Source organism: Populus euphratica, unplaced genomic scaffold (genome assembly GCF_000495115.2).
Source record: "Populus euphratica unplaced genomic scaffold, PopEup_1.0 scaffold485.1, whole genome shotgun sequence".
NCBI classification, from domain to species: domain Eukaryota; kingdom Viridiplantae; phylum Streptophyta; class Magnoliopsida; order Malpighiales; family Salicaceae; genus Populus; species Populus euphratica.
Window position 1 is genome coordinate 26,240 of NW_011500364.1, and position 21,527 is coordinate 47,766.

The 21,527-nt window shown below is 28.7% G+C and overlaps 1 protein-coding gene and 1 long non-coding RNA gene across 2 annotated transcripts; both read right to left on the reverse strand.

The window, feature by feature from the left end:
* Positions 1-9,889: 9,889 nt before the first annotated feature.
* Positions 9,890-10,665, reverse strand: LOC105114084 (uncharacterized). Its single transcript, XR_840066.1, has 2 exons — positions 10,451-10,665; positions 9,890-10,362 (listed from the first exon to the last, which is right to left on the reverse strand). It is a non-coding gene; the product is annotated as an uncharacterized LOC105114084 (long non-coding RNA).
* Positions 10,666-11,319: 654 nt separating this feature from the next.
* On the reverse strand, positions 11,320-12,540 carry LOC105114085 (thaumatin-like protein). Its single transcript, XM_011010503.1, has 2 exons — positions 12,367-12,540; positions 11,320-12,133 (listed from the first exon to the last, which is right to left on the reverse strand). The coding sequence occupies exons 1-2, from the start codon at positions 12,431-12,433 to the stop codon at positions 11,457-11,459; spliced, it is 744 nt and encodes a 247-aa protein (XP_011008805.1). The 5' UTR covers positions 12,434-12,540; the 3' UTR covers positions 11,320-11,456.
* Positions 12,541-21,527: the final 8,987 nt, after the last annotated feature.

Genomic DNA, 21,527 nt, shown 5'->3' on the forward strand with positions numbered 1-21,527 from the left:
ATTATTCTCAACATTCTCAAGGGACCTTATATTTATAGATTTCATAATTTTTGTCACCTGAGATAATGGTAAAATTTATATCTCTTAGACTTTTCCATATTACTAATTAAATATGCAATAAATGTCCTTAAGTTAAATTTTGTCTTTAATGAATTGTAGACTCTAAGTTTAGTTGATCAACCTCATACATATACATACCTTAAATTAAGATTCTAACCTTTCTAAATCTCAAATGTATTTTATGAACTATCTTGGTTAGAATCCTATTTAATGTATATGTCATAATTTTTATAACTTTACTCCACAAAGGTAATTGACACGACTAAAAGATTGATCAACTATCTTGGTTAGAATCCTATTTAGTGTATATGTCATAATTTTTATAGCTTTACTCCACAAAGATAATAGAAGATCAAAATTACTAATCATACTCCTTACCATATTCATCAATGTTTGGTTTCTCCTTTTAGCTATATTATTTTAAGATGGTGAGTTTGATATTGTTTATTATGTCACAATATCTTGTTCCTTAAGAAATCTTATAAATGGATTTAGCAATTATCTTATTTCAATGTACTTTTCATAATATTCACCATCTATATCTAATCTCATGATTTTGATTTAATTGTCCAATTATTTCTCTACTTCTTTACAAATCTTAAGAATATCTAATAATTCATTTATATCTTAATGTAAATAGAGATATACATATCATGTATAGTAATTAATAAAGGTAATGAAATATTTTTTTACCATTAAATCATCAATCATAAAAACTTGAAATATTAGTATGTATATTCTTTAAAAGATTTGAAGTCTTCATGCATCTTTTTTGTGCTTGTTAGTTTTCTTTACTTTAATACAATTTTAAATCAATAAAGTCAAAAGCCTTAAAGACTCAATAATTTATCAATGTTTTAATTCTATTAATAGAGATATAACCTAATCTTTTATGCCATAACATAAAGGATCTCTCATTTATAACACTATGAATTTGAAATGATTTTTCCTCTATATGCTAGGTATTTAAGATTTAACAGTTATTATTACTACTTTAAATCATTTGTTAATTTATTCTTTTGTTAAAAAAAAAGTAATTAAAACATTTATGTAATTCAATAAAAAAAAATAACATAAAGTTGACTTAAATAATGGTAACTTGAAATCACGATGAAAAAATCATTAGGTGTTAATGCAATTGTTGTATCACTACCTAGTTAGTTAGCTTAAACTCGTTTTTACTTGTAGTTAGTTTCTTTGTTGTTTTGGGCTTAAGTCCCTTTTTCTATCTTGTGAACTTTTCCTTATAACTTTGTTCCATTTATTAGAAAGAAATAACAAGCTTATATAACCATTTACACTTTGAATTCAAATTCAAAAGCAATTTTATTATTATTTTTTTTTATGACAATCAAGATAATATGTAATAAAATGAAAGCTAGAGCTTTTGCGACAATGATATTAGAAAAAAAAGAGTTCAATATAAAGTAAATGAAAAAAAAATGTATATATCATCTAATTGGACCATATTAATATACCCTTTGAGCCTCTATATAACTTCATGCTTGTATAATTGAAATTGAGATTGTTAGCATTAACCTATAACACCAAGCGGTGTAGAACAAGTTAGAAATTAACTAATCAGTTGGAAAGTTTATCCTGAAATATAAGATTATTCCAACACAACCAAATTCCTCAACAAATATCAGAGGCAAGTATAAGGATTGCCTGATTTTAAATCTCTCTTTGAATAAAAACTTTTACTAAAACAAAACCTGATTAATGGTATATGACATGCACCATTAAAAACCAAACCATTTTAAAAATTTACTCTAAAATTTCTAAGACTGAATATAATGTAAGAGAAGATGATTTGAAGTCTCTAAATAAGCATTGCAAAAAGAACAGGAAGCATTCCTATAAACAAGCCAATTTCTACGAACTAACACATCTTTATTACAGATACTATCATATAGTGGAAGCCATATAAAGACTTCAATTTTTAGAGGAACAAAACCATCCCAACATAAAACCATATAAAGACTTCAATCTTTAGAGGAACAAAACCATCCCAACATAAAGAAGAGTGAGGAGACAGGCCTGGAAATATTACCCTGTTATGAATTAAACTTTTAAACCTACCCATGTATGTTTCAGACTTGTCAGCCATCCAGTTTTGGATATCATCAATATTAGGAGTCAAGATTATCCCCTCAAGATCAACCATGAGAGATGGCCTAGGATGGGAAGCTTATAATCTCGTAGATTTCCAATCCAATTGAGATTTGCGGTACCATAGCATTACTAAGAGCATCGGCAATTATTGAGCCTTGATTAGCCAACAAATAATATAATTTAGGATACTTTTCTTTCATCATATATTGATAGTTATTGATTTGACCAAAAATGAATATTCCTCCTATTCCCAACTTTAAACTAAGTAACATTCTTCATTATGAATTGAAATTCATTATTGCAATTTATATTAGAATAAAAAATATATTTGATAAGAAAGAGAAAAAAAACCAGAAGACTATTCTCAAAACATGGATTGTATTTCTTGGTAACCAGCTCCTGTAACCCATCTGAATTCTGATTCTAAAGCCCCCATAACTATTTAAACAGAAGCGCTTTATTCTTGCCCTGTATAGAGTCAAAGCCTAAACCATCTCGAACCTTTTCCTTCACTATTTAACTTCAAAAAACTTTATGTATTTTTCTAGTACCAGAGGAACCACTCAGTAGAAATATTCTTTGAATGGAATTAATTAGTCTTATTATACTTTTTTGGCATGAGAAAGATGAAAATAAAGTATATAGACAAGGAAGACATAATGATTTTTATCATACAGATTCTACCAGCCAATCTAAGCACTCTTTCTTTCCATAACCTTAATTGTTTCTGAATATTTGAAATGAGAGGTTACCATGTAGAGATACATCTAGGATTTACCCTAAGTGGTAAACTAAGATATATGAATGGTAAAAAGTTCCATCTACAAAATATTTCATTTCTCATGCCAACAATATAAGCATCATCCAAGTTTATCCCTACCAATGAACTCCCAGAAAAATCCAACTCCAGAACAGAGCATAAATCAAACCACCTTAAAATCCGCTTTACATGCAATAAAGAATGATAACAATTAGGAATGAAAATGAGAGTACCATCCATGTACTGTAGATGACTGATATAATCTTCGTAACCATACTCAATACCTTTATAATATGAAATAATCGAAGCTTTTTGAAAAAAGACTGATAAATCTTTAACAACTAAGTCAAACAATAAAAGAAAAAAAGGATTACCTTATTTCAGACCTCATTTTGTACTAAATTTCTTAATAGGAGAGCCATTAATCAGGATTGCAAGTCCGGACTGAGATAAACATGATTTGATCGATAACCTTCATTTAGACCCAAATCACATATAAATCATAATATCCTACAGATACACCCATAAAATAGAGTTAAACGCCTTAACAAATCAACTTTGAAGATATATCAATGTTTACCACTTCTCTTCAGGCTGTGAATAACTTCATTGGCTATTATAAACCCATCAAGAATATGCCTACCCGTGTATAAATGTTGTTTGATTGAAGTTGATAACATCAGACTTAACTACCTTAAGCCTGACTGCTTTAGCAATAATTTTGTATAAGCCATTAATCAAGCTAATAGGCCTGTAGTCAGAGAAACATGTTGGTTGTATGCATTTATTAAATGAAGCCACATATGCAGTATTAATACCTTTAAGGACCCTTCCAGTTTTGAAAAATTCATTCACTAACCTCAAAACATTAGACCCTATAAATGTTCATGCCTTTTTATAAAAAAAAAAAGGAAAAAAAAAAAAAAAAAGAGTGAAACCATCCGATCCTAGAGCTTTCAAGGCATCACAGCTCCATATTGCTTGCTTGATCTCTTTTAAAGTCACATCCTGCTCCATCCATGCAAACAATTCAGGAGTCATTGATTCAAAGCCCGTGTTACCTATTATTGCCCGTGGAGATTTTTTGTCGTCAAAAATCTTGGAAAAGAACATAACTGTTGACTCCTTTATTGCTTCTGGAGTTGTGTTCTCTTTGCCATTGTATCGGATGCTAGTAATTGAATTTCTGGATCTGTTTATTTTTGTTGCCAAGTGAAAGTATTTTGTATTCCTGTCACCTAGTTTACACCATTTCTCTCTGGACTTATGCCTCCATATTCTTACTGACCTCCCACAGTTCTGTAGTTAACCTGTGTAACTTTATACTTTTATTATCTGATAAGTATTTTGTATTCCTGTCACCCAGTTTACACCATTTCTCCTTGGACTTATGCCTCCATATTCTTACTGACCTCCCACAGTTCTGTAGTCAACCTGTGTAACTTTGTACTTTTATTATCTGATAAGGCTTTATTCTCCTCCAAGGCCTCTAGATTTTGCATTTAACTTTGTAAATCCTTTAGTGTTTGCCCTTGATTACCATAAACATAGAGGCATCACAGCTCCTATAGTGTTTGCCCTTGATTACCATAAACATAATAATTCCAGCTTCTAATTTTTCTGGCCATCATACTCATTTTTTCTGACAAGTCTATAATCACCTGGAAATTCTTTACAACAGTCATTCCATAATATTTTAAGGCCTGTCATAAAAGTCTTCACCCCCGATTCTAAATAATCAACCCTAGTATAAGCTGACAATGATCTAATAGACCTCAGGAAACCTGGTTGGTGCCAAAGTTGGAAATTTCATATGACATGCTGCCTTGGCAATTGCTCTGTCTATATGACTCATGGAATTTCCACGAAACCACGTAAAACAGTGCTCATTCAGTGGGAATTCGAAGAGGTTAGATTCAGAGATGATAATTATAATTCCTTGGAGCCTTTTCTGTTTAGGAAGCCATGTTTTTATCGCTTGTAGTTAAAGTCTCATTAAAATCAACTAGAACAATCATCAGAACTGAAAAGCTAGCGTCAAGTGTTTTCAACTCCAGCCACAAAAATCCATGTGAGGCAATAGAATTAGCACCATAGACTCCGACAACAGCGCATTTAAAACTGGTTTGAATATGCAAGCCAAATAAAGCTACCCACTGACCACCATACTAGATCGTCTTGGTCTTAAAATAAATATTATTACACATTTCCAGAATCCCTCTTGCCTTCCCTTCTGAATCTAAAGCATGCCATACAACATCATTAACATTCCAAAGGGAACTGTCATCAGTTCTGATTTATCAACGTGTACTCCAGCTAAACTACTGCCATAACTCCTCGCGACAGTATAGACATCGTTGATTTTAGGGAACCAGACCTCATCTGGGACAAGATCTGCAGTTAAATCAGCATTTGGATTTCCTGTCCATAAAGGTAACACCTTTGTTTGCTCTTTTTGCTCAACACATAATTCATGTATAACACCTGCAACCTCTCCTTGACTGTCTGCTGAGTTTTAAGAGTCGTCATCATCATCCTCAAATAGTAATGTCCTAAAAGATCCCATATTGAATTCAATTGATTCAAAATCTAGATAGTGCAGGTCATCTAACTCTGCAATGCACAACTGAAAAGTCCTGTCATTCAGGTGCCATTCAAAATTCTCTTGAATACAACGAGGAATGGTGGTGGCGATAAGGAGCTTTAGTTTATCAAAGTTACTAAGGTACAGGCTAATTTTGTCAAAACGAATAGACTTGCCATATTTTCTTATGATTTTCCTTATACAAGAGACATTCCACTCTAGTATTAGGAGACCAGACAAAGTGATCCATGTGAATCTATCATACGGGTCGTCTGTGTCTAACCATGGGCTTAATTCATCAAAAAACAGATCCCATGTTTTTAATGGAGATCGACTCAAACGATTTCATCATTGATCAAACATATGACTCAAAAGTAATAATAACATGTGTTGCACCCATGAATCTGAAACCGCAGAAATGGACTCCCTCATCAACTAACGATCGCTTGATACTCTAACAATTTACCCCTTTTATAATCCACCCAGCCAGATTATTTTAGAGCCATATTTCAGTTTCCTCATCTATCGTCTCATGAACCACAACAGGCTTATATTATGTTCATCATTCGTAGCCATGATAGGACATAGATTGACACCCACAACGCATGTTTCTTTGTGTTTTGGTCCTGGACCTGCACCCATAACATCTGTAGTTTTTTATCTGGAACAGAAGAAGACGTAGACTTCCCCACTGTTGCATAGCTTCTAGAGTCTCTTTCTCTGATATTCACGAAAACACTATGATTTTACCATTGATTAATGGGTATTGCCCTCACTCTTGCAAGTTATGTTGATATCGTTTTACATGGTACGATTTGATTCTCTTTACATGCCCTCGCGCATGCAAAGCGTTTGAGAAAATCCTTAAATTGAATTAATGATAAATTTCATGAAATAGAATTTAAGGTTATCATTATAACAAATTGAAAGAATAAAGTCAAAAATAAACAAAAGAGTGTTTTTTGTTTTTATGAGAAAAAATCATTTTGGTAATTAAAGTTTAAATTTATATATTAATTAGTCATTGAACACAATATGGGATCTTTTACAACGTTAAATTTGTTTTTCATTTAATTTAAATTTTTAGTTTGTAGGGATATATATTTCTTTCAATTGCTTCAAATAAACAGTTGAAAATTAACAAAACTCAACCACTAGACAAACCAACTAAATGGTCTAACTTCTACGCATACATATTTTTAGATTTAACAACGTTAAATTGTCTTTGTCGTTATATATATATATATATATATATAACTTTGTCGTTATATATATATATATATGTTAAATTAGCATTCCCCCGAAGCAAAAAAAAAAAAAATGTTGAAAGGAACAAAGATTGCATTATTTTGTATGGTTTTTATAATTCCAGTTTGTAAAGAACATATTTTTAAAAATACTTTTAATTTTTACTAGTTTGATTAAAATATATGTCTTGTTAAAATTAGTAATTTTATAACTTAAAAATTATATAAATATATGATTTATGAATACATAAAAAATATAACAAATCAATATTAAGGTCATAGTTTAACAAAAAAAGAGAATTACTAATAATAAATATATGATCAATTGCAGAGTTGGTACAAGTAATAATGTAAGTAATATTATCATTTATACATGTTTTAAATATAAACTAGTACTTTTTTTTTTTTTGTAATCTCATCACAAAAAACTTTAAGACATTTTCATCAAATTTCTTCAAAGCAACAATCTTTAACACAAATACCCAATTGGGTCACTAGAAAACAAAGAAAAAAGAATAACCCGAGCAGAGCAGCCAGACTTGTCGGTTTTCAATGGTGCCAGAGCACCAGAAACATCAAGGTCGGTACCAATAACCCAAATTTGTAGTCTCAGATTCATTATGTAAAGGAAAAGGGAGAGCGTATTATCAGTTTTTTAAAGGAATAGGTGTCGGAGAGGTCTTAGAACAGGAAGAGGTTATATCAAAGAGCAAGAACATGATTGTTGCTAATCACAGCCCAATTCCCCAGCCACCCACGCAAACAAGCAGAGAGCATCATTGAGTCAATTCTCTAAGAACATGACTAAGATTTGCAGGTTATTTCAAAAGCCAATCTTCAGTGAAAAACCTCCTTTTTAGACCCACGCTACAATAAAATTTCAGAAAATTTAACATGCAAAAGCCCTTCTATGCAGAAATCCTACATTGAGAAGTGCTAGCTGGGCCTTGTTTAATCCAATACTGCTCATTTGAGATGAATCTCTTGAAGACTTTATTAGATTTCAAAAAACAATATATTAAAATTAATAAAGACTGTTAGTTGGATAGTTGCATGTAATAAGATAAAAGATAAAAAAATATAATAAAATAAAAAATAAAAAATAAAAAAATTTATATGATTCATTTAAATTTAACCATGTTGATTGATAAGCATAGAAAAATTTTATTAAATAATATAGACGGAGAGGTCTTAGAACAGGAAGAGGTTATATCAAAGAGCAAGAACATGATTGTTGCTAATCACAGCCCAATTCCCCAGCCACCCACGCAAACAAGCAGAGAGCATCATTGAGTCAATTCTCTAAGAACATGACTAAGATTTGCAGGTTATTTCAAAAGCCAATCTTCAGTGAAAAACCTCCTTTTTAGACCCACGCTACAATAAAATTTCAGAAAATTTAACATGCAAAAGCCCTTCTATGCAGAAATCCTACATTGAGAAGTGCTAGCTGGGCCTTGTTTAATCCAATACTGCTCATTTGAGATGAATCTCTTGAAGACTTTATTAGATTTCAAAAAACAATATATTAAAATTAATAAAGACTGTTAGTTGGATAGTTGCATGTAATAAGATAAAAGATAAAAAAATATAATAAAATAAAAAATAAAAAATAAAAAAATTTATATGATTCATTTAAATTTAACCATGTTCATTGATAAGCATAGAAAGATTTTATTAAATAATATAGAAATTATAGCATCTCTTTACTAATAAAAAAATTTATTAGAAGAAAATATTTTATTTATTTTTTACAAATACTTTATTATTTTGTAGAATTAATCTTTTTTTTTAATTTTTTTCCCTCTCTTGTTGTTTGTAAAATAAGTTTGGATATATTATTTATTTATAATCTCACATTCATGGAAAAGATAAAGTACAAGGTAAATGATACCATTTAAGCTTTGTTTATTTCCACGTTTCAAAAATATTTTTGAAAAAATGTGAAATATTTTTATTTTTTTATTAATTTTAAACAAATGATATCATCTAAGCTTTGTTTATTTCCGCGTTTCAAAAATATTTTTGAAAAAATATGAAATATTTTTATTTTTTTATTAATTTTAAATTAATATATTTTTTATGTTTTCAAATCATTTTGATATGCTGATTTTAAAAATAATTTTTTAAAAATAAAAAAATATCATTAATATGTATTTTAACACAAAAAACTATTTAAAAAATAACAACAAACACGATTCAAACAAATCTTTAATAACATAAGTAACATGTTCCAAACACGGTTCCAAACAAATCTTTAATAACATAAGTAACATCGAATTAAAGCCTCTAATTATTGTCTAAGATGTAAATGATGGCTTCACCTACTCCACCCATTATTGACTAACATGGCTGGTTTCACATGCACAATTCAATAAATGTTCATATCCTGTAGTTTTGATGGATTCTATTTCCAACAGGAAACCAATTACGATCTGCAACTGAAGATTCAAACTGGAACAATTGATGAACATCATCAAGACCAAAAAGAACCCTTCTAGAGCATAGCCTGTGACTTCATCTCGTCCATTCCTCCATGGAAACCCATGTTTTCGCCTCTCCATTAATCTCCGTGAAAGAAGTTCACGTAGAAAAACCATAGCATGCTTTTCAGATGCTACACTTACATGTGTAATAAAGCTATAGCTAAAATGACAACCTATCTTTCCATAGACTGCGCTAGCTATCGCTGTCTTGCCACCAATCCCACGGTTTCCTATAATTGAAAAAATCATTCATCTGCGGAAATTCAACCCCATTTCCACTGTTCTTGTGTAATTTTAACACAGTTAAATAAAAGTTTTGAAAAAACCGCGTCATTTTTTTACTTGAAATTGTTATTATTTAGTGTTCTTCGATCTTCTTTATGTTAATATTAAAATTAATTTTTAAAAAATAAAAAAAATATTATTTTCATGATTTAGAAACACTAGTTTCCGCACTCTAACTATCCCAGGGTTCCCTTACAATTGAAAAAGTTATTCAACTGCTAAAAACAATCCCGTTTCCTCCAGACATGAATGTTCACTTCCACCTAAATCCTTGGCTGGATTTAAGTCTGAAATTTCATTTTCACAATATGTTTAGTCTGGATTTAAGATATCAAGACCTGCTTTCAAGACCTTCAGAGAAAAAGCCCCAGTGCATTTGTATACCTCAAAAATTCATCTATACAACTCATCAAGGTCGACTCAAACTGCAAAAGCATCTTGGGAAAAGCACTTGTATGCTTACATCCATGGAAAACTTACCCAGATCTCCTTCCAGCAAATCTCATGGAAAACATAATGAAAATCTACTGCATTCTTAATCTTAGCTCATGCCTCGTCGCCTCATCATGCAAGTTGTCAGTTTTTTTTTTTTTTTTCTCATCACACTCTTCAGTTTTCCTTAATTTAATAGCAGGGGAGTGAATGTTCACATGGGGTTCTCAAACTTAAAAAAAATAAATGAAAATGTGTATCTAGCAAGAATCAACCCCTGATGATGGGAATCGTACAACACAAGACTGATTTCTCTTATGATGTTTGTTTTAGTGCTTCAGCTTGTTGACATCATGGCCCAATGATGGGAAAGAAACCAACCGAAGCAAATGCCTGCATGAACATTGCATGAAATACTTACCCAGATCTCCTTCTACCAAATCTCATGGAAAACACAATGAAAAGACACAAAAGCAACGACCTTTTTGGCAGCTGCGCGACTTCTAGCAAATTTGTCCTTGTACTATTTGTCCTTGGCAAACCGGTCGTGCAAAGATTAGCAGCTGCAGATGCGTTCTGAGATTTGGGAGATTGTTGCGGATGCTTTCGGTGATTTTGGGGAGATGAGGGTATTTATGTCAAATGACTTAATGAGAAGCAAATTTCTCACCCATGGGAAAAGCTACAATTCGCTGCTTTTGAATATAAGCACAAAAGGATTGAATTCATCAATTTTTATGATGGGGGTGATTGCCAAACATGATAAATTGGGAATTAGTATATAAAATTTAAAAAATTAATAAATGAACAAAAAATTCAGTAAAATCGCATAATTTAATTGACAAAATTTTTTAAAATTTAAATTTATTTTAATAATTTATAAATATATTCATTCATATAATTTATTTAAAATAGATTTTCATTTAATTATGATAAAATTTCCATATAACTATTTAATATTACCAGAACAGTAGCTTTTTAAAATTTTAATTAAAATTTATTTTTAAATTTATAAGCTAGACAAAGATATATACTTAATTGAAAACTTCTTTATAATTTTTTTTTATTTTATAATACCTGAAAATCAATTATATATTCCATTCATTTCCATAATGTTTTTCCACTGTTGGCATGGCAATCCTAAATCAGATCCAAAAAAAATCAAAACAATATGAAGCCAAAACATGCATAAGCTCAAAATTTCCACGAGCAAGGTACTTCAATGGAACACCACGACGTACTAAACTTGTTTTTTAAAATATTTTTTACATGAAAAATATTAAATTAATTATTTTTTTCAATAATTTTATGTATTGATGTTACCAATAAAAATATATATATATATATATATAAATTTAATGAAAAAGTCTCTTTATAAAAAAACATTAAACCGATTACACTCTGAATAAATACTAGCACTACATTATATAATAACCCGAAACAAACACTCCTAATTGAATCGATCAGCCCCTGATCCCTCACTCTCATCAGTGTTGATTAGGACAGAAAGTGACCAGATAATTTCCACGAGTGCAGGTTGCAATGCTAGTAGGATCATCATAAGCATACGAGTAGGCCTTCGGACAAGCTGCCTTGAAGATCCTCGAATAAGCAGTTGGCTTGCAAGCTTGTGGGGTTCCAAAGCTACCAGTACAGCAATACCTCGGGGAATTGAAAGCAGAGCAAGCACTCTTACAAGCCACGACCCTGTTGTTTTTTGTCCTGACTTGTAACCCCACAGGACACATCATGTTCAAGTCACGAACACACCCTGCATAGCTGCATTTGCCTGAGCCTTTAAATGGAGTTATTGAGATTGCAAGATTGTAGCCATCTACAAGGCTAACATCATAGAAATCTTGGTCATTGCCTAGGGTGATTTCTGCTAGTGTGGCAGGTGGGGTGCCTCCAATGCCATTGCAAAATAGGGAGCCTCCACAATCTCCAGTAGCACAGCGGCCGCGCCCAGAGGCGTCAAAGGAGCAGCCATGGCGACCCCAGAAACGGCCGGACCAGAGTGGTGGGAGGTTGAGGGTGTAGGCCTTGTTGGGTGGGAGCTTGAATCCTCCACGGGCTAACAAGGGCCTACCTGCACTTGGTTGGACGCCTGGCCACACTGGATGGGTGCACTTGTTGTGAAGTGTTATTGTTGTTGATGAGACCTCTGCATTATGTAGGAAAAAAAAAATATAATAACAATTAGAATGTTAACAATAATCAACAATTAAGAAACTGATATTTTTGCTCATAAGAAGCTGTGTTTATAGTATGATCTGGGCCAAACTAAACAACAGCACATGAAAATATAGGGAAATTTTAAAAAAGACTAGATCTTTACCCAGGCCTAAGAAAACAGGCAAAAAAGGACTCAAAAGCGAACAGGGCGCGAGTTTGTACCTGAAATGTGGGAGAATATAAGAGTGAAGAGAATAAGAGTGGGCAGAGATCTCAGCATTGCTGCCATGGTGAAAAACCGAGAGAAGCTTGCGACCACCACACACTGGATTTGAGGTAGAGGATAGCTAAGCAAAAAGAATCCTCTCTCTCCTCTTTTCGAGAGTTTCCCGTTGGTAGGGTTTTTATAGGGGAAAACAACTGTGGGGTACAGTAAAGGAGTGGAATAAAGTGAGTTGAGTTACTGCCGCTTGATTATTTTGAAAAGCCAATAAAGTTTGTTCTACAGTTTTGAAAACTTTTGAAAATTTGATTCGTTTAAAATAATTTTTTAATAGTTTTATATTGTTTTAATATATTAATATTAAAAATAAATTTTAAAAAATAAAAAAATATTATTTTAATATATTTCTAATAAAATAATATATTTTTAAAGTAATTTTTACCATCCAAATACATAAAAAATAATTAATTAAATCGATTAAATTTAGTGTAAGTTAAAAAATCTAATTTATATATATATCAGTTTTAATTTTTTTTTAATTAATATAATTTGATAAAAAATTTAACAAATTAATTAAAAAATATATAAAATATAACACAGTTCAGTTAAAGTTGTGATTTTTTACCACTATTTTCACCTTCCATCCTAAACTAACAAGAAATAAACCCTAAATATACAATTCTCAAACGCATTTTAGAGTTTAGGAATTAGAAGTTAATGGGAGTTTAGTTTTTTCCATTATTTTTTTTTAATAAAAAGAATGGGTAGAAGAAGGAAGGCAGGAATTTAACTTAGAGGGGAAAATCAATATCTAAAAGGTTAATTAATAGCAGTATAATAACTAGGAATATGAGAGAGTGATCTAACTAGCTTAATATTTTGATGCAAAAACAACACAGTTAGAGAATCTTGCTCGCAAAGGACACTGGTCCTAGTGGAAGAGAGATGACAATAGAAGATAATAGTGAATCATGTGATGCAAATAAACTAATAGCAAACCCTAAAATGATTTTGGAAAGCATACACTTAGGGTTTATGGGGTTGGGATAGCTTAAGATCATGTTTGGAGTAGGGGTATAAACTGTATTTTTTTAAAAAATTAAATTTTTTTATTCAAATTTAATATATTTTGGATCGTTTTGATATGTTAATATTAAAAATAATTTTTAAAAAATAAAAAAATTATTTATATATATTTCAGCACAAAAAATTATTTGAAAAATACCCACAATCACGCTGCCAAACAAACCCTAAGATTTGTTAAAAGTAAGTTTATAATTAGGATTCTAGTTTGTTTATGCATTTAAGTATTTTTTTAAAAAATTAATTTTATTTATTTTAAATTAATATATTTTTAGTAATTCAAAAATATTTTAATGTGTTAATATCAAAAATAATTTTTTAAAAATAATAATAATCAATATTACCAAATATACTCCCTTGTAATTATAATTAGAAACATCAAACATAACTTTAATGGTTGTTTTTGGTTGCTAACTTACTTATTCTAAAAAGAGATATGTGTTTTGTAAAAAAATTTAATTTTTTAGTTTTAATATTATTTTGTTACGAGAATATTAAAAATAAATTTAAAAAAATAAAAAATATATATTATTTAATATTCTTTCAACAAAAATAATTTAAAAACAACCATCACCTTACACTTAACGAGACTATAATAATTTTTAAATATTCTTTTTGCATTTTGTTAGCTTGCAAAAACTTCTCGGAAAACTGTGTTAGATTGAAAAAAAACCCAGGTTTTAAGGGTTGATCTGGGAAAGTGAGGTGGACAAACTGCACAGCTTTCGAAGAGATGTCAGAGAGGTTAGTGGAGGAGATGTCTGCATCCCAGAAAAAGGACAACCTCCTTACATGCCTCTGTGGAGCCCTCCACTGCTAGATTGCCCAGACGGTGGCTATCCACTCTGCGGCTACATTTGCCCTTTCTTTTTCTTCTTCTTTTTCCAACCTAGCTCCCACAAACGTAAACAGGGGTCTTCCCTCATTAAAAATCATATGTATTCAGTGATACCCACAAATGACATCTCATGATAAGGCGAGATTTACTTGTCCATTTCCAATTTACTTCAACTAATATTTTTAAATTTTTAAATTAATAATTATATAAAACTTTAAGTTGCATTTTTTTAGAGAATAGTTTCTAAAAAATTACTTTTTAAATTTTTTTATATACTTATTATTAAAAAAATTGATTTAAAAAAATATGTTTTAGTCAATAAAAAATAATTTTTAATCAAAAAAATTTAAGTTGATTTTCATGAAAATATTTTTTTATTTTAGACGGAAAACACTTTCTGAAAATTATGAAAAATTTAAAAATATTATATTATTTACTGATTATATCAAATTTGATCCTTATATTATTTTGAATATTTTTTTAATTTATCATTTAGAATTTAATTTTTATATTAACTTTAATTTTTATTTTTATATTTTTTATTTTATTTTCTTAAATTTTTCTAATTAAAATTTTTTATTTATTAAATTTGGTCCTTATTCTTTTGATTGTTACTTATTTTATTTGAAATAATTTATAAAATGATAACTATTATTATTTTAATTTCTTTATTTTTTTAATTTTTTATTTGATCTCTATTATTTATTTTATATGAAATAATTTATAAAATTATATTTTTTTAATTTCATTCTCATTTAACTTTTTAATTTATAAGATTTACTCCTTATTATTTTAATAAACTTCAAAAAAAATATTTATAAGTTATTTTTCAGTTTATTTTTCATGACATAATTAAATATTAAAAAATATTTTTAACTTATTTCTTATTATACTATCAAATATCAAAAAATAATTATTTTTCTTAAATTTACTTTTTCAGAATTTATTTTAAAAAATTACTTTCCAACAAATAAATAAAACTTAATAACTCTAAAATTTATTATATTTAACTAATAATTTATAAAAAATAAATTTAAATATTTTTCTGGAATTTAATTTTTCAAAATTTATTTTCCAAAAAATTTATATTTCAGTAAATAAACAGGAATTAATAATTTTAAAATTTATGATATTTAATTAATAATTTATAAAAAATAAATTTAAAATCCGACGAATTAAATTTAACCCGTTCACCCTCTTCTGTCCCTTCTCATCGAGCCTGCCAGCAGATACTTCTTCTATAAACCTAGATAAATTCAAATCGTGGGGTCATTGTGTCGTGATCAAAGATCTTGAAGATCAATGGCACAGATGGGTGGATGTGCCCCTTCCATTCAATGCTGAACATGCACGTGAACAAGATCCTTTCACATATGACATATTGGTGCCCTCATTCTGTGTCCCAAACAAAAATCTCATCGGTGAAAGAGATTCTGCAGGAATAGCTGTCGTGTAATGGAGCCCATGAGAGATCTAAGCCGTTGGAGTCTTGTTTTTGTATCCCGAGGAGGCATAAACAAGTAATAAAATGTGATGTTAGATTTACGGGGGAATTTAAAAGTGCAGCAGTAGCTGTTTTTGAAAATATTTTTTATTTAGAAATAATTTTTTTATTTTTTAATATTATTATTTTTTATTTTTATTTTAAATGGTTTTAAAACAGAAAACAAAATTTTTTAAATGGTTTTAAAACAGAAAACAAAAACTCATTTAAATCTATGCTAACGGGCGTGGGATAGCATGGGAAAAGGCAAAGCTGAGGCCATCAGCACTGCTACCCCACTGAAGAACTTTCGTTTTTTATAAAGTTTCTTAGGATACCGTACGAGGCTGTGAGTTGTTTGAATAGGAAAATAATTACGTGGGGGAGTTACTTTAGTGAATGACTCTAGTGACGTGCCAAGGAAAATAACAAAAAGAAAGAAAAAAGAACTTCAAAAGGCTTCATCCATCTCGCCGGTGACAGCCTGGGCACGTTCTTAGACCGGCTATGAGAAAAACCTGGATTTATTTTTTCTATTTTGTATTTTTATTTTTATACATATTTTCTACTATTTGTTTTTTATTGAACACATATTTTTATATCTTCTCTCTTTCTCTTTTTTTTTTCCACACTCATGAATTCTACTTGTTTTCAAATTAATATTTTTATTGGACAATTTACAAGGCCAATCAAATATCCTTATATAAATTAATAAAACCACATTTTTAAAACCCGATCCAGTCTAGCGGATCGACCCGGATCATGACAGGCCCGGGACTGGAATCTGACAGAACTAAAGAAAAAATAGAAAAAGAAAAAACTTGGTGTGACTTATTAGTATTTAAAAGTGCATTTTTATTAAGGTTTTATATCATCATTTTGCACTTAAAGTATCAATAACTTCTTAAGTAAAGTATGTTTTATAATAACATATCTAATACTATAAGATAACTTTAATTTGAGGTAAATATTCATTTTAAATGTAGATCTATCACATAAATGAAAAGATTTATTGATGACTTTAAGAACTGAAATTGAAAGGACAAAGAGATGGATTAACTTAGAAAAGAGATGCTGGTGTAGTCCAAACTGGAACACTATTTGGTAATTGAGTTATATCTGGAGTTATGAATCTCAGATTTAGGTCTTTTTTATATGAATAAAAAGATAAGACATAACCTATAACTTTCATGTGGAGGTTTGGTTTTAAAAAGACTATTATCAAGTCCAAGTTGTAGCAACAACGAAAAAGTTTGAATATGTCCTACAACCCGAATATTGTTCAGTGTTTGACCCATATTTGGAGTTTTAAAAATTCAAATGACCTTCATTTTTTTCTGAAAAACTGAGATAATTTCTTACAACTTTCATGTTTTCAAGTGGTTCTAATTCGGACGTTATTAATGACGTTTAGGGCAAACAAGATAAGAATTGTCACTAAGTCAAAAGTTGGTCACTCACTCATCAATTAGTCATCAAATCAATAATTCATGCTTGACAATATTTATAAGTATTAGCATTATTCGAATAAGATAACTAATGTAATCATGTTAACAATTTATAATCTGATTGAAACCTCTTTTCTATGTGGTTTCCAATTGAATAATAAGAGTTTATACTATACTTGTTTGAAATACCATTAATGCATGATCTAACCTTGATAGTTGTTGTTATCATTGTTTATTCCTTACGTTAATCTTTCATCTCAAAGTTTTCATTAACTTCTTCTTATTCTTCTTCTTTATTACTACTACTACTACTATTACTACTACTACTACTATTAGTAGTAGTATTATTAGTATTATTATTATTCTTGTTGTTGTTATTATATTATTGTTATTTATAATTTATAACATTAATCTCCCTGTAATTCAACCCTAGTCTTGCCGGGTTATTTATTACTTCGACACTCCTATACTTGGAAGAAAAAATCAATTTTTTTTGTCATGACAGTGACCTATTAAGATCCAGTTGATCTGGTTAAAAACCCGATTGCAACCCATGGATTTTTTTTTACTAAAATAATATCATTTTGATTTAAAAATAAATAAATTGACTCAAACAACATGATGACCCAATTAAAACCTAAAACTCGAGTCTTGAACCAATTCAGCAACTGAATCGGGTATAAAAACTATGAATGAAACTCTTCTATTATTATTTCATCAACTTTAAAGAGTCGTTGCAAATTGCAAGCAACACAACATAGGTTTACACTTTATAGTCTCTCTCATAGATTTTTTTTTTCATAATAAGTTTCCAGGAAATAACTTCAACACTCTATTTATCCATACGTTATCTATTTCAATTAAATTATATATTATAATTTTTATTTTTAATGTCATTATCAATTATTACATATAGATTAATTTCAAAGAAAGAACATAAAATTCTTTTAGATTGGATTAAAGGGCTTAGCCTTCCACTTTGAAATAAATTATCACTTATAGAAAATAAATTTAAATATACCTTTCCCTTTTCATTTACCCCAAAATTAATAAATGATTTAGAAATTAGAGGGCCTTATTAATAGAAACAAATAGATAGGATAATAATTTCATTTGAAATTAATGAATAACTATTTGACCAGACGTGAATTAAATGAGAGAGATTTTTCGAATCATGATATTACTTAATGGATAACTGATAAGATATAAACTCAACTCAAATCTAATATAGAATAAATAAATCTGTATCATATAAATATAAATTTAGAACATTTATATTTTTTAATATAACATAAGATATATAGATTTTAATATTAACACACATACACACACAATATTATGTGAAATACCTTTATAAATAGTTGAAATCCAATAATTATGTTGTGGATATCTAAATTTTTTACCCATCAAGTAATGGATAGGGCTAAAATATAATAGTGCTGTTTAAAATTCTTAAACTAGTGTTCAAAGTTTGTTTAGTTAATCATTACAAATGCATTATAATCAAATTAATTTTCCAAGTATAAACTAATGTCTTAATTTATCAGCATGTACTTTTATATATCAAAGTAAATTTCAAATCAAAACTAAATTCTAGCATGTGTGTCTATAGATGATTTATCCTTAAACAAAATTAGCATAAAATATTTGTTGGAGGTATTAGAATTAGTAATTAGTGTAAGCTAGTAATTTGTTGTTGTCAAGAATAAATATTTTATTGTCAATGTTTTATTACTTATCTTTTGGTGTAAATGAATGATATTAATAAACATTCTAAGATTTCAATAACTATACTTTTAAAATATGTACTTTCTTTAAAAGTCAACAAACCAAAAGTAGAACGAATTCAAAAACTCTCAACGAGGGACTAGAACTTAGGCTTTAGAATGGATGAAAAAAAAAACTTGGAAAACAATAAAGTTTAAAGCTTAAGAGCTACTACAAAAGTGTACAAAACATCTCCCTTTCGACACCTTTTTTATATTAATTTTAAAACTAAAACTCATGTAAAATTAATTATGGTAATTACTAGAATTAATTCTCATAATTTTTTTTTAATTACCTACCATAAAAAGAATAAAAACTTGATAATTTTTTAACCCAAACATTTTTTCTTTCAAACAATTGCTCACGAAATAAAAAAAAAAACTAAATATGTAGACCTTTTATTCATAGATTGGATATTAATAAATGAACTAATAAAAAATAATTATTTATGATTATTTTATAAAAAACTTAAATTTAAATCTAGGATAGATAGCAAAAAACAAACTTAAACCCAGGACTTGAGGCTTGAGGCTCGTGTTCGAGCCAAGTGCACGAGTATGGGTGAAACCTATACTATTTTTTTGGCTTATTTATTTATTTATTACCCTTCAACTTTTCATTATATAAACTATAAAAAAATCTTGTATTTTTCTTATGTGAGAAAAAGTTTTGGATTTCACAAAAACATATTAACTAAGGGTTTTTTAAGATCAATTTCTCATGTGCCCATAATTTGTTTAATCATGTTAATATTTTATGTTAAAAAATTTATATAAAATAATAAAATTAACCCTAAAAACAAGTAGAACCCACTTAAAACCTGACCTCAAATATACCAATTGATCATGACTTGAAACAAAATCTCAAACATGTAGAACCTAATTTGAGGATGTTCATTGACATCAGTAACACATCGAGCATATATTTTCTTTTTCTTTTCTTTTTATTTTATTAGAAATACTACTAGAATATTGCATATTATGGGAAAAAATATTTTGTCAGTGTTTAAACATTTATTCAGTTGGACATAAATTCAAAAATGGAATCACAGATGAAAAAATGTCGTTGAAAAATATATTGTATATAATTTATATTGTTTCGTTCAATCCATCAATAATATACCAATAAATTTACAAATGAAAACAACACACCAAACAAAAACAATTACCTACATTAATTTCAACAGTAAATCCATCAGTGATTATGATATATAATCAACATAATAAACCACTCGATAAATCCATCAATGATTATATATATATATATATATATATATATATATATATATATATATATATTACCATCAAATTAAACCATCAGATAATTATATCTAACAATGGTAAGTCCTGTAATTTGTTTTCAACTCTCTAGAACTTTTAAGGGATTTAGTCCATCAAGCATTCTAGTAGTGATTCAAATTCCATTAGTAATTCTATTAGTATTGTATTTACTATTTTTTTTTAAATATTAATATAAACAATACAAAAAAAAATTCTTATTATTAATTTAAAGAATTTTATTGAATATATTTTATCTAATGGACAAAAGCTAGAGGAGGAGGCGAATTGTTGTTAGAACCAGAAGGGCAACAAGATAGATGACACGACCAAAAGATTGATATCTTCTCCCAAGTATAGGAGTGTCGAAATAATAAATAACCCGGCAAGACAGGGATCGAACTACATGGAGGTTAACTATATAATGATGATGAGTTAAAGAAGATTTTAAGATGTAAGATTAATGTGAATATTAAACAATGATAAAAATAGTTGTCAAGTTTAGATGGTTCACTAATGATATTTCAAATATGTATAATATAAACTATTTTTATTACTCAATTAGAAACCACACACAAAGGAGATTTCAATTGAATGATTTGTCGTTAATAACTTATTATAAATTATTAACATGATTATATTAATTATCTTATTTAAATAATACCAAAATCTTAAATATTATCAGGAATTCATGATGCTAACTTATGTTAACAATAAATCAAGTTATACAACTCTAGTTATGATTCGATAACGAATATTTTTTTTTTCTAAGCTTAGCTATCCTTTTGTCTTCTCAATTTCAATAGTTAAAGTCATTAATCAATCTTTTGATTTATGTGATAGGTCTGTATTTAAAATGAATATTTACCATAAATTAAAGGTATCTTATATTATCAGACTTGTTATTGTAAAACATGTTTTAGTTAAAGAGTTATTGATACTTCAAGTGCAAAATGATGATATAAAACCTTAATAAAAATATACTTTTAAGTATTAATCATAACCGCCAACTAGATTTTTACTAGTCCCTGGTAATCAAAGCGTTAAAAAAAAAAACAATTTACAAGTTCCACAAAGTAAGGTATTCATCATTCAACTTCCATTAATCTATCCAAATAAATAAACTCTTATTAAATTTATATATCTGCTTCATACTATTGAAAAAAATATTAATAAATCTTTATTTATGTGTTTAATGTATTAAAACATAGATGATGGAGCTTTTATTAGAAGAAAACAACATTTTGTTCTAATATTTTTCTAA

Coding starts and splice junctions, on each gene's coding strand:
- LOC105114085 (XM_011010503.1), bottom strand. CDS start 12,433: ATGGCAGCAATGCTGAGATCTCTGCCCACTCTTATTCTCTTCACTCTT. Junction 12,134..12,366: donor TATATTCTCCCACATTTCAG/GTACAAACTCGC, acceptor TACATAATGCAG/AGGTCTCATCAACAACAATA.